The 14,003-nt window shown below is 41.9% G+C and overlaps 2 protein-coding genes across 7 annotated transcripts in view; one reads left to right on the plus strand and one right to left on the minus strand.

Moving 5' to 3' along the window:
- Positions 1–2,517, plus strand: part of EPB42 (erythrocyte membrane protein band 4.2) — a 19,925-nt gene extending 17,408 nt beyond the window's left edge. For 2 of the 4 annotated variants that reach the window (XM_014733898.3, XM_070238319.1), the window contains one exon: positions 1,483–2,517. In XM_014733898.3, the coding sequence (XP_014589384.1) occupies positions 1,483–1,699 (217 nt within the window). In that variant the 3' untranslated portion in view covers positions 1,700–2,517. Of the gene's footprint in view, positions 1–1,388 lie in introns of all 4 variants that reach the window. The other 2 variants (XM_070238314.1, XM_070238310.1) reach the window with 1 other exon arrangement.
- Positions 1–13,915, minus strand: part of CCNDBP1 (cyclin D1 binding protein 1) — a 23,475-nt gene extending 9,560 nt beyond the window's left edge. For 2 of the 3 annotated variants that reach the window (XR_011427098.1, XR_011427099.1), the window contains exons 1-10: positions 13,495–13,842; positions 13,260–13,319; positions 12,887–12,966; positions 9,445–9,526; positions 8,574–8,670; positions 8,325–8,398; positions 7,661–7,737; positions 7,035–7,318; positions 5,872–5,932; positions 4,189–4,235 (exon numbers count right to left, since the gene is read on the minus strand). Coding sequence is in view for 1 of the 3 variants with exons in the window: in XM_023618972.2 (XP_023474740.1) it covers positions 3,823–3,937; positions 4,189–4,235; positions 5,872–5,932; positions 7,035–7,318; positions 7,661–7,737; positions 8,325–8,398; positions 8,574–8,670; positions 9,445–9,526; positions 12,887–12,966; positions 13,260–13,319; positions 13,495–13,753 (1,236 nt within the window). In the remaining 2 variants the exon portion in view is untranslated. Of the gene's footprint in view, positions 1–3,456; positions 3,938–4,188; positions 4,236–5,871; positions 5,933–7,034; positions 7,319–7,660; positions 7,738–8,324; positions 8,399–8,573; positions 8,671–9,444; positions 9,527–12,886; positions 12,967–13,259; positions 13,320–13,494 lie in introns of those variants that run through there. The other variant, XM_023618972.2, reaches the window with a different exon arrangement.
- Positions 13,916–14,003: the final 88 nt, after the last annotated feature.

The following is a 14,003-nucleotide window of genomic DNA, read 5'->3' on the forward strand; positions in this document are numbered from 1 at the left end:
GTTTTTATTCCTATTCCCTACTCCCATTCCCACCACCACCCTTCATATCCTCATTAGTATGTGTATCCTTTCATTAGTAAGATGTGTACTGTTAGATCATGAGCTGTATTTTTAACTTATATAAATGATGTTATGTCTAATTCTTTTTCCTACTTTTCATTGAGAACTGTTTTTAAGGTTCATCCACATATATCAAGTCCACTGCTTCTGCTACATGATATTACACCGTGCACGTCCCCCACTTCCTACCACTCCACTCCACAGTGACGGGCACCCACATTGCCTCCAACTTTCAGACACCACAAATACTGTTGCAATGAACAGCCTCACACGTGTCTCTTTATGTACTTGTTTGAAACTCTGGCGGGAGAGGGAGGATATATATGTCCAGGAATAGAATTGCTGAGTCACAGGACATGACCAGGTCTGAGCAGGTACTATCAGATTTGTTTACAGAATGGCTGCAGGAGTCTGCACTCCCTCCAGCAGTTCATGACAGTTTCTTTGCTCCTTCCATTCCTCCACTCTTGGCAATACCCAGCTTTCTTTCTTTTTTCCAAACGACATAAGGTAGTATCTCACTGGTGTTTTAATTTGTAAATCTTCATATGTTTATTAGCCTTTTCCATTTCCTTCTCTGTAAAGTTTGTTCCTGTCTTCACCCACTTTTCTTTTGGTATTCCTGACTTTTTTCCTTGTTGACTGGTAGGAGTTCCCTGTATAGTCTAGGTATTAGTTCCTTGTTGGTTTTAGATGTTGCAAGTATCTTCTTTCATTCTCTCTCCTTCTCTCATGTCCACGGCATCCTTCGGTGAACACACAGTGTACAGGTTAGAGTTCACAATGTCTATTCCTACCATCCCCGAGGTCCCTGACAGGTTGTCTGGTTTTTGAGCCACTGCCTCAGACTCATGAAATGCAATGCATCATTCTTGTCAATAAGTTAAGAGGAAGGACTGCCAACATTTAACCAGACTTTTGTGGTCTCCCAGATCAATTATGGGGCAAAGCTCCTCAAAGGAAATCTGCACCATTCCCTCAGTCACCATAAGAAGGTCCACAGGCAGGCTAAGGGTTGCTGAAAGGGTTCCAAACACCATCTATTGACATAGTGACATCTTCCCAATATGTCTGCTGTACCACTGCACTTTGCAATGTGAGGGTTCCAAACCTATAGCTTTTGCAAACATACCCAGTATTATTACCTAGGTGGGACCAGACTGAAGTCACAGGTGATAAAAGAAATAAGAGATGTAGCTTGGAAGCCCTTAGAATAGGATGTTTCTCTTCTCAACCACGCAATTGCCCACCGCAGGGGGGCTACTGTCTTCCCCTGAAAGCCGCCTCTGTTTTAACAGCAAGGTACTTGTATGTTTATTTCTTCACAGTCTGCCTCTTCACGTAGGGAAGGATCGAGTCACTGGGGCTAGCAAAGCAATGAACCTAGGACGGAACTACCACCTGCCTTTTCCTATATTTCAGATTAGATGCGGTGTGGCCTGGAGATACCTCGTACACCCAATTCCGGTTCACACCGACGCAGGTGGGGCTCCAGATGCTCACTGTGGAAATGGACTGCGATGTGTTCCAGAACCTAACCAACTACAGAAGTGTCGAGGTGGTAGCCCCGGAACTTCCAGCTGAAATTCCCAGCTCTACTGTCACTCTCCCCAACCACCCCTTTGAATCTACCATTTAAAACCGAACGTGCTGGGAAGGGAAACTTTGCTTATCAGACAAATGAATCTCCATTCAGTTTGAGCAGAAGATGGACCAAGAACAAAACTAGATTCCCAGAAATCAACTGGAAAGACATACGCTTCTGTCACCCCAGATTAAGGGAGTCGTGAAGACTAGTTATCTTAGAATAGAAACTACTGGGCTTGAGGGACAAAAGGAAACCTTTGAAAAGGTACTCAGATAAGTACATTCAGATTTTTGGGGTTTGGGGTTTTTCATAACCATTTTACTGCTCACTAACACATTCACTAACTTATAGGTAAGGAAAAGAATCTAACATTTAAATCATTCTTATACTTCTGATGAAGTGGGACAATAATAGCTAAAAATGGAATAGTTAGGTAATCCTAAGATGACACTGATTGGTGCTATCCCTGACCATTATCCTTAAAGATCCAAAGATGACAGAACAAAGTTATAAAATATACAACATAGAACCTGAGGACAGAAGGATCTTCTAGATTCAGCTTCACATAAGTCTTTACTAGAGTTCTGTATTCATTAGGCATCCCACAATTAAAGTCTAATGTTAATAACATGCATTTGGTCCAGTAGAGAAAAAGGAAAATTATTAAATACTTAGAAAATAGGCCCTATAAGAAGAGAGAGAAGAACTAGACTCCTTTTGTACAAAGTTGTGATTTTTTTTGTTTATAATATTGTTTTGCTTTGTCGCTCTCAGTTTGATTTTAGTTCCTTCTCTTTATGACGCCTGTTAAAAGTACCGAATGGCACCTTACAAAAGTAAATTAAAACTCTTGACTTAAGGAATTTCAACCCCAAGTACACACGAGTCTCTCAAAAGAATGGCTGCTGTTGCTGATTATATCCAAAGAGACTGTGGGGACATGAGAAGGGCAGATGTGATGAATGACACCTAAACAAGGACAAGGGCTGGCATGAGAGGTTGTGGAGACCTGCAGTCCATGCATAAGGCCCAACTCAGGTCACCAGAATATACATCATACAGGTGTACTCCGCTTTCCAATATGTGATCTTCCAGACTGATGCAAAAATATACTGAAGTGGCAATGGTTTCACAAAAGCATTAACTGAAGAGGCCCTTAAAATTATATAAACTTGGGAGCTGACCCCGTGGCTGAGTGGTTAAGTTCGCGCGCTCCATTTCAGCGGCCCAGGGTTTTGCCAGTTGGGATCGTGGGTGTGGACATGGCACTGCTCATCGAGCCATGCTGAGGCAGCATCCCACACACCACAACCAGAAGGATCCACAACTAAAAATACACAACTATGCACCAGGGGGCTTTGGGAGAAAAATAAAATCTTTAAAAAAAATTATATAAACTCTCTTAGACATTTACCATTTTTTGATTTATAAAAATTGTGTATCTAAATTTGAGACAGATGTAACATATAACAGAGAACAACAATACAGGTATGTACAAGAAAAAAAAATCTGTTCAATAAGGTGGACAAACCTAACAAATGAGCTCAATACCAAAAAATAATTTTAGAGGCATGGAGTAACCTGGAATAATATTCAGAAGGACTTAAGAATACTGATCTTATATAATATGCTGAAGTACTAACAGGGCCTTTGGAGTCATTTTCTCTAAATAAATTAAAATCAAATGTTTTTGTTCTAAATATACTTCTGATCAAATCAGATCTTTAGACCTATAAACTCAAATGAAAGCAATGTTTTAGTCTCAACCGACTGTATTCCTGGTAGAAAGAAACTTTGAAGGGTACTCATTTAACCACTGGCAGGTTAGCATTTTATTGAGACTACCAACATCTTTAACAATAAAACGACACATTTTATTGTAAATAGGAAACAAGGCAGTTTCCCCAGGAATCTCTGAGAGACCTCTCAGGAACCCAAACTCATGCAATTACTTTTTTATCTAGCACAGAAAAATAAATCATACTCGTATGGTTTATAAATAATTGCCAGTCTGGCCTAACCAAGAATCTTTGGTGATAGAGTCTCTGGGTAAGTACAGAAAGGGACTCCCTTTCTATCTAGAAAGCAGTCTAGCCCCATTTTAAACACAGACATCAGAGCCTGGCTGTGACAGTAAGGAAGGGAAAGAGGAGAGCACAAATGAGCCTGCAAACTCATAACTCAAGTTCACTCTGAGTGAGCTCCTTGATTCTGTTCATGCAATGATCAACAGCATTAACAAGTAAAGGGATCCAACTATCTTCTGGCTGTGGGTTCACATGGCTCGCTCTGTGAATGGAATGGGAAAAAAGAGGTCAAATTTATTATACTGTCAAGGGAAAAATCTATCCTCAACAGGGGCACAGAGGGAACTATAGTAAGGCAAGTTTCTTTGCAGAAACTCAGCTGCTCCACAGCCGAAGTTGAAAGAAGACACCATACCCACCTTCCTCCACTCCCTGAAATAGGGATTTGGGAGTGGAGAATGGCTGGATAGCTTATTCTCAAAAAGCTATGTGTGGAGAAGTCCTCATACTCACTTTGTAATTTCAAGGGCCTTCTTTAAAACGGATACAAGTTTCGCAGACTAGAAAAGAAACAGAAGTTACTCACCCTGAGCCCTACCCTAAAAAAGAAAAGAGAGCTAAAATATTTTAAAAGACTCAAATAATAAAACATCGTAAAATAAAGAATCTTGAAGGAAATAGACAAAAACAAAAATGCTGATTACATTAGGATAGTAGGATTATGGACTCCTTTCTAATTAGCAAAGTCTGATTAATAGCGTTGCTATAACATTTTTATACATTTTTTTAAATTTAAAATATTTTTTAATTAAAAAAAAAACAGAAAAAGGAAGAACATAAGCTGAATTTGTCCCAGCTGCTGACAGCTCAGAATATATAGCAGAAACAACTCATGTTTCTTTTTACGAAAGTCAGAGCCAGCCTGGTGGCGTAGTGGTTAAGTTCGTGGGCTTCGCTTTGGTGGCCCAGGGTTTGTGGGTTTGGATCCCAGGCACAGACCACTCATCAAGCCAGGCTGTGGTGGCATCCCATATACAAAATAGAGGAAGACTGGCACAGATGTTAGCTCAGGGACAATCTTCCTCACCAAAAAAAAAAAAAAATCTATGTACAGAATTTTAAGAACCAATAGCAAGATAACATGATGATGTATGTATGCCACCAATATATAGTACATATTTTTAAATTTTATTCAGGATAATTGACGAGGGATATTGCTAAAGATGTTTACTTCTTAGGAAGTCAATTTTTAAAAAGTGAATGGGAAAAAAAACTTAATGCCCAAAAGGATCCTATTCTACTTCAAAGTCTTTGCACATTGTGAAGATACATTTGATGAATCTAATTGCCACTATCTAATTTATTAAATATTATTAGGATTGATATATCTGGTTATAAAATATAAGCCATTTGGAAGTTTTACTTCTTTTTCCAGTAATATCAGAGATAAGAACAGAGTTTCTAAAAATAGAACATTCTCTACCACAGGAACCAGGACTTGAAAGAATACAATAAAATCAGATTTTTATAAAGAGCTTGACCCTCCATGGTTAAATCACATGATGTGTTTATATTAGAACAGAGTATGTCCCCGGAACACTTATTTCTGCCTATACTAGAAATTAGAAACTTGTGACTTCAGGTTGAGAGGATCTTAAATTACTGAAGACTTTCTTTTCAAAGCAGCATTACTATTTTTTTTTTTGAGGAAGATTAGCCCTGAGCTAACTGCTGCCAATCCTCCTCTTTTTGCTGAGGAAGCCTGGTCCTGAGCTAACATAGTGCCCATCTTCCTCCACTTTATATGTGAGATGCCTACCACAGCATGGCCTGACAAGCAGTGCCATGTCTGCACCCGGGATCCGAACCGGTGAACCCCACGCTGCTGAAGCAGAATGTGCGCACTTAACTGCTGCGCCACTGGGCTGGCCCCAGCATTTTCTAAGTCTTCGGGTTTTTCTAAATGATTACTCAAGTGGTTATAGAAGACAGGGCTACCAGAGCTCATGGGTATTATAATTCAACTTCAGCGAATATTTATCAAGCACAAACACTTGTAAGAACTGTGACATTACTGTTGCACTTGCATCCAAGTGCAACAAATAAAGATATTCCCTATAGCTTAAAGGAAATACTAGTGATTGGTGAAATTCTACCAGTTAGCTCTGTAGCTATTCTCTCAAAGCTGGTACTTACATTGATTCGCACAGTCAGGTGGCACATGGGTGGATATATGCTCAGAGCCAAATCATCCACACTAAGGGCAGAAAGCAAAAATAAACATAAACCAAAAAAGGAACAAAGCTCAGCTAGGTGGTTTCCAGTCTACAACGAAGGATGTGACTAGTAAGAAAATGACTGTCCCAGAAATGCCTATGAGTTCCTTAAATTGGGCAACCAGGCAACCAAGAAAGAACCAATTGAACTGGTATTCACTGAACGCAGACATATCCCATTTCACTAGGAAGCTGGGAGAAAAAAACTCCCTTGGCCAATAGGATGGGACATGATTAATTCAGTTAAAAATGTGAGAATCTGAAACCATCAATTTAACAACCGGTATAGGCAGGGTTCATCTCTGGAACGCCACTGTAGTGGGTACCACTTTAACCAAGAGATCAAATTTAGTACCACCAATGATGGGACAAACTAACATCATGTGCCTCCCCAATATGATGCAATGAGAAACACGAAACATTCAACTATGTGATACTCTTGCCAAAAAAGGTTTAATCTGAATATAATCTATAATCATGAGAAAACTATCACATGAATTCAGATTGTTGGATATTCTACAAGACAACTAACTTGGATTCTTTAAAATGTTAATTTCAAAACAACACTAAAAAGGAGAGAGACTGTTCTAGTTGCAAGAGACTAAAGTGATGACAACCAAATGCAAGGTGACACCTTGATGGAACCCTGGATTAAAAAAAAAACAAAAAAGCTATAAAGGACATTTTAGAGACAACTGGGAAAATCTGAATCTTAGATAATATTATTATATTCAATGTCAAATTTATTGGATGTAATAATGCAAATAAGAATAAGAATGCCTGTTCTTAGGAGATGCGTGCCAAAGTATTTAGGGGTGAAACGTCATTGACGTCTGCAACTTACTCTTGAATGGTTCAGGGAAAAAAAATGGCACGTCTATCTATAGAGAAACCAACATAGAAAAACATGTGAACAACAGGGGAATCTAGATGAACGATGGGTGTTCACTGCAATAATTTTTCAACTTTCCTGTAGGTTTGAAAATTTTCAAAATAGAAAACTGGGGAAAAATCTTGGGGTGACAGCACAAGCTGAGATCAGAATGCTGCTGCCCAGAAGATTCAAGTGGGGATCATGCTCACCTAGGGCTGATCTCATCAGAAATATCCACAATGTCATCCAGTTGGGCCACCTGATCCTTCTTCCCATTCTCTGCCACTAAGATCCGGATTTTCTTCAAGCCGGCTTTGGATGCTCTCACCAGTGCAAGGCATGGGATTATAAGTTCTTGGTCTTCCTCTGACCAATATAAGTCCCGATTGTTTGGACATCCCAACACATCATCCCCTTCATCACCGTAGTTGTCAGAGTTGTCCTCCTCAGTGTCATTCAAAAGGCCACAGTAAGGGTCATATTCCTCCACAGCCTAAGACATACCATGATATATTTGAACGCAAAAAAAAAAAAGCATATTATACTTTCAGCATCATGTCTGAGTTGTCCCCAAACCTCAGCCAGCTACTTCACTAATGACCACAGAGGTGAATCACTTCATAAACCCTGTTCTCACTCTCTTAGACCAGCAATGGAACAGAGGGGTGTGGTACCAAATCACACATGGGCATGGGGTGGGAGGTGGGAGATGGGGGACAGGAGTGAGGATGGGACCTATGTGGTCAATGCTCAGGACATCGCCTCTATAATCAATTCTCATCTATTAGTCACAGAGTTGCCTTCCAATGATCAACAAAGACAGAGGTCGCCTCACCCGCTCCATTTCCTCATGTGCATCCTTCACAAAATCCACACTCTTTGTCAGCATTAAAAGGGCTGCAGCTTTGTTATCTACGAGTGAAAAATCAGAAGCACTGGTATTACAGCAGAAACCCAATAATTCTCTTAAATCTGCAAAGGGCAACCAACAGTGTTCCCATCTGAAGGGAGTGCCAAGGACAGTAAATAAGGGTGGCAGTTTAATGTAAAACTCTTCCCACCCACATCCTCTGGGTGCCCAGACTGGGGGCTAAAAAGCTTTTCCTCATTCACCACAAGAAGAAATAAAATGGTCACATAATATTTCCCACCATGGTCCTCTTGGATGACCACTGCTTTTGGCCTAGCTGGCTCTACCTTATAACTGCTTCGGTGTGTCCCATTTTACTGCTCCTAGGGCAGGACTAGGAGAACAAACCACATTTATTTAACAAGAAGGCCAGAGGGGGAGGGGAGTTTGAATTCAGAAGTGTGAGAACTAAAAAGACTGTCAAAAGGTATTAAGGCCTATCTTTTGATGTTGGTGATAAACAATATAAATTCCACTAACCTCTTTATAGAAGTTAAAATACATACATGCTATAAAACTGGAAACCAGAATGAGAGGTCTGTCTGCTATGGCCAGCAGAGTCAGTGGCCCACTTCCCACTCTCACCCACCTCTTGGTATCCGAGGCACCTGCTGGCACGCAACCCAGACATTGTTGCAGGAAATAAGGTCATTGTTCTCGGGGCTGGGGAAAGGAATCAATAAGGATATATCAATAACCTAGGTTCCTGTCTCCTACAAAGCTCCTTCCTGCTGGTCATCATTCTCAGCTATCGGTAACTTTGCTGTTGAAATGAGCTTTTCCCCTCCCTGAAGCAAAGAACCCCATTAACTGATAACCCCAACTGTGGCATCACTACCTCTGAGCTGGAGTGATGAAAAGCACTTCCACAAGCTGAGCCATGCCATCCACAATGTCCACAGTGGCACTCCGAACCAGCTTCCTCAGGGTGATTCCTGTAGCCAAATGCAAAGATTCAGCAGCCTGGTCTTCTTTCCAGAAGTCACTATCTGCTTTTCTGAGAGTTTAAGCCCTACAGAACCTGAGGTAATGAGCACCCACATGCTTTAACTGGAATGCCGACACAAAACTCAGGTCTTGTTTATATCCCATGTCATTTTCTTGCTCCTCCCACCATTCCTTAGTGCTTTTCTCCAGAGATCTGGAATAAAATCTTTCCATGACAGCATGTATTCATGCACAAAGAACAGTATGGTACCTTGACAAGTGTGGATGAACCACTTAAGAGTTTAAACCATTCGCGAGTAACCCTGAAGATCCATGAGAGATGTATTCATTTATAATTTTGGCATGATTATAATCAAGGCATTAATCTACAGGCAGGGCTGGAGGTCAGCTAACCTATAAGGGAACTCAGAAACAGGGTGTGCTGTAACAGGGCTAGAGGAGACAGGGGACCGCCTGGGCCTGGGTATAGGGCTGAGATTAAGCCAGCATCTGTGGGTTAGAGATGGAGGAGCCAGTAAGAATTAAAAACCTCAGAGTCCGGCAAGGCAGAGGAGATAGGAACACAGCATCTGTACCTTAGCATAAAGGCTTATTTATGGAGGTTACTGATGCTATAAAATTATCCTTGACTGCATTTTATGGGAGAAAGTTACATTATATGCTCAAATTGAGGAAACGGTAAAAAGTTTCAGGACACAAGCTGTCATGTTATCAAAGATCTACTCTATAAACTGAACATTTATGTGCACATAGTGGCTTACCCTGATCCTTGGGAAGCGAATAGTATATGGCAATAATTGCCTGGATGGCAGCATGGACTTGTTCACAGAACCTCTGGGTTTCCTATGAGGTCATGGACCCATTTCAGAATGAAAAAAGGAAATGGATTATATTAATGTGGTCAACCCATCTGCTGTGGAAGAGAGCAGACATCTATACAGCATCATCAAACATTTTCTGAAGTCCTAGTATGAGTTAGGCCTTGTGCTATTCTTAGCACATACCAGAGAGGAGTCAGCCAGACACCAGAGCCTGAACTGACAACTCATTAAAACATTAAGAAAGGGCAGGAAAAACTTATTCCTGATAGTCTATATCCCAAGACATTCATGATCTTCTGTGAGGTAGTCACCATACCTTAGACCAGGAGTTAGCAAATATGGCCCATGAGCCAAATGAGGCCCACTGCCAGTTTTTATAAATAAAGTGTTACTGTGATACAGCCACACTCTTTCATTTACATATTATCTATAGAGCTCTTCCTTAATGATGGGGTTACACCGGAATAAACCCATTGTAAGTTGAAAATATCATAAGTTGAAAATGCATTTAAGACACCTAACTTACCGAACATCAGAGCTTAGCCTAATGTACCTTAGCTGTGTTCAGAACACTTACATTAGCCTAAGGTTGGGCAAAATCACCTAACACAAAGCCTATTTTATAATAAAGTGTTGAATATCTCATGTAATTTATTGGATACCATACTGAAACTGAAAAATGGAATGGTTTTAAGTGTACCCTTGTTCACCCTTGTGATTGCAAGACTGACTGGGAGCTGTGGCTACCTGCTGCCGCCCAGCATCACCATCATGAGAGAGTACGTACTGCACACCACCAGCCTGGGGAAATGATCAAAACTGAAAATTCAAAGTACAGTTTCTACTGAATATGTATTGCTTTCTACTGAATGCGTATTTCTTTCACACAGCGCCATCATAAAGTCAAAAAATCGTAAGTCAAACCATCGTAAGTCAGGGACCATCTGTAGTTGTATTCGCACTACAAGGGCAGGGTTAAGTAGTTGGCCTGCAAAGCCTAATAAAATATTTACTATCTGGTCCTTTACAGAAAAAGTTTGCCAACCCTATCTTAGACCAATAACCAGGTGTCTGATCTCTCTAACAGAATCACAAGACAGTCAAGTGCTGCATAACAATGTTTCCAACAATGATAGACCGCATATACAATAGTGGTCCCATAAGATTAGTACCATAAAGCTTAGGGGTGTAGTAGGCTATACCATCTAAGTTTGTGTAAATATACTCTATCATGTTTCCACAACAACAAAATTGCCTAATGATGCATTTCTCAGAACGTATCTATTATTAAGCAAGGCATAACTGTATACCTAAAGATAATCAGCATGGACTCTACAATGCTCAAAGCTGACTATCTTCCTTCTAAGCAGTCACTGGCTTTCTCCTATCTTCCTTGTCCTCACTTCTCTGCTAGATTCTAAGCCAGTACTTTGCAAAATTGGTCCACAGATTGGTGCTAGTCTGTAAACTGCTCATCACCAGTCTAGAATGGATAAGTACAGTGATTGAGAGTATTTAGAAACTTTTGCAGCAAGCTGACACTGCTTCAATATCCAAACATAATTTTACAAAACTACGAGTCCAGACGGACCACAATTAAAAAAAACAAAACCACTCTCCAGTAGGACTAACGTGCTGAGATTCTAAGAAAGCAACTGTGATTCAAATACACATAATTCAGATAAAAGCAAATTCTAATTTTTCATCTGAGTGAAACCATTGTCCTGAACGTGTAAAGAAAAACAGCTCTATGCTACCTCCTCAGGGTATCTTACTAGCTGTGAATTTTAGCAGCAAGTCCTAAGTGTATTTGAAAGAAGGGAGTCAGCAGATAAGAAAAATAAGGTAATATTACTACTCCTTTTGAAATAAATATTGACTTTCTTCCACAAAGCTTTTAAAGTGCTCTCATACAATTCATCTCTTGTTTCCTCATCACAGATCTTTGAGGTGTGTAGTGGGAGAGACTTTACCATTGTAGATGCAGCAAAAAAATATTTTTTCATTTCAAAACATCTGGATATATAGATTGGAAAAGAGAATGAAACTATTGACTATGAAAATCAAATAAGGCAATGAATATGCCATTTTAAAATAAGCTTACTCCCAAATTAAGTATATCTAGCTCTAGAAAAACTGGTCACAGCTGACATGTTTATTTTCATTAGTTTTATAATAAGGCGCTCTTAAAAATGCATAAATTCTTTGTTGTAGCAATTTCACTTCTGAGAATTTTTTTTACAGATATACACACATAAACAAAGATTGTATTACACAATTTACCACAGCACTATTTATAACAGTTACATGTTGGAAACAGCTTAAATGTCTACTTAACAATATTGGTTAAATAAATTATGGTTATATCCACTCTATTAAATACCATGCAGCCATTACAAAGAACTGTGCAACTTTATAAGTGCTTCTAAGAATCAATTTATATGTGCTATGAGGGGGCCAGCCCTGTGGCATAGTGGTTAAATTCCCATGCTAGGCTTCTGCTGCCCAGGGTTCGCAGGTTCAGATCTCAGGCGTGGACCTAGCACTATTTGTCAAGCTGTGCTGTGGTGGGATCCCACATAAAAGAGAGGAAGACTGGCACAGATGTCAGCTCAGGAACAATGTTCCTCAAGCAAAAAGAGGAAGACTGGCAACAGATGTTAGCTCAGGGCCAATCTTCTTCACACACACAAAAAATAAAAATAATATGTCCTATGATTGATAATTCTTTTTAAAAAGGAAGGTTCAGAAGGGGAAGTGTTCATGGTATCCTATCATTTGTGTAAAAAGAAACAGGCACATACACATAAGTGTGTATATGCATAGAATATACATGGAGTAACACAAAAGGAATTGGGGAGGGGAGATATAAACTTTTTAGCACACAACTTTGATATCTTTTGAATTTTATACTGTATACATGTTACTGATTAAATATAAAAAATAATTCAATATAACAAGGGTATTACGTAGTATAACAGAAAAAGTGTAGCCTAGACATCAGATAGACTCTAATTTAAATCCTAGCTCTGCTGCTTATTTACCCTAAGCTGAGCTTCTGAGCCTGCTTACACATCTGCCAGATGGCGATGTATGTGAAAGCACCCAGCAAACAGCAAGTGCTTAAAAAACATTATCAGGGAGGAAATAACCAGGATGAACTTCAAATTGAACCAATATTTAGAAGACTGTCCCACTCCACGCCAGGTACTGCACTTGGCAATTTGGTCTTCACAACAATCCTGTGAGATGAGAACCGAAATCTTATTTGACAGACGAGAAAAATAAATCCCCTGGTTTGAGTGTAAAAGGTGAAAAGAAAATGAGAGGATTCCTAAGAAATAAGGAGGCAGCACAATGATTCCAGGAAAATAAAGCCCACCTGCGGAGACGGCAGTGGAAGTCGAGAGAAGACTTCAGTCAGAGTCGTGGCTTCCCCGGACACCTTCACGGCTGCCTCATCTGGGGGTGACAGAGGAGGAGGCAGGAGTCAATACGTAGCGCCATAAGGATGATGCTGCAGCTGCTACACGGACTTGGAAGATAAAGCGTTCCCTTCTCCACCCCTGCTGGCTGAGACGTCTCAAAAACACCTCCAAGAATCAATGTTTTACATCAACCTCTGAGACGCCGAGTATGTACGGGTAAGGTGAGGTATCCCCACAGAGAGGACCGGCGGGGGAAAGCGGGAGGGGAAGGGGTCGGAACGCTGGAAGAGATGACAGATGGGAGTCCCCAACAGGAGACGCACTCACTGAGTCTACTCCAAAACGTCTCCCGATTAAACTCTTTGGAGGTCTCCCGGGCTTCGCCGACTGGTGGGTGTAGCGTGTGGGCAGGCGGTGGAAAAAGGAAGAGAGAGATAAGCGGAGTCACCTCGGACCCCCACCTCCTCCGCTCGGGACCCTGCCCCCGCCGCCGCCACAACCTGGCCTCTCCCCCACCCCAAGCCCGCCCCTGTCGTCGCCCGTCCCAACTGCGTCAGCTCACCCCGCACTCCAGGCAGGAGCAACCGCAGTTCCCTTGCTAAGTGCCGGAGCTGCTCCAAAGGCGGAGCCAGGGTGGGGACTGCGGCTGCAGGTGCACCTGCGCTCGCCATCTCAGTAGATCGCCTGGAGCTTGCAGACAAAAGCCGCCTCTGCAGCTGCCAGAGCCACACTGCGGTAGCTGCTCCACTTCCGGACGTCACAGGCCCGGGTTCGTTTCCGGCAACAACCCGCCCCGCCCCGCCCCAGAGGCCCAGCCACATCTTTCCCTGTAGTCAGAGGGCCAGGCCCGCCTCCTCCCGTCCCCAAGGCCCGCCCACGCTCCCCTCCGCCCCAGAGCTCGGCCACGCCCCCTCCCGTCCCTAGAGCCCGGGCCACACCACCTCCCGCCCCAGAGTCCCGGCCACGCCCCCTCCCCGCCCTCCAAGGCTCGGCCACGCCCCCTCCCGTCCCCAGAGGCTCGGCCACGCCCCTCCCCGCCCTCCAAGGCTCGGCCACGCCCCCCACTCCCCC

This window comes from Equus caballus, chromosome 1 (assembly GCF_041296265.1).
Source record: "Equus caballus isolate H_3958 breed thoroughbred chromosome 1, TB-T2T, whole genome shotgun sequence".
Taxonomy (NCBI): domain Eukaryota; kingdom Metazoa; phylum Chordata; class Mammalia; order Perissodactyla; family Equidae; genus Equus; species Equus caballus.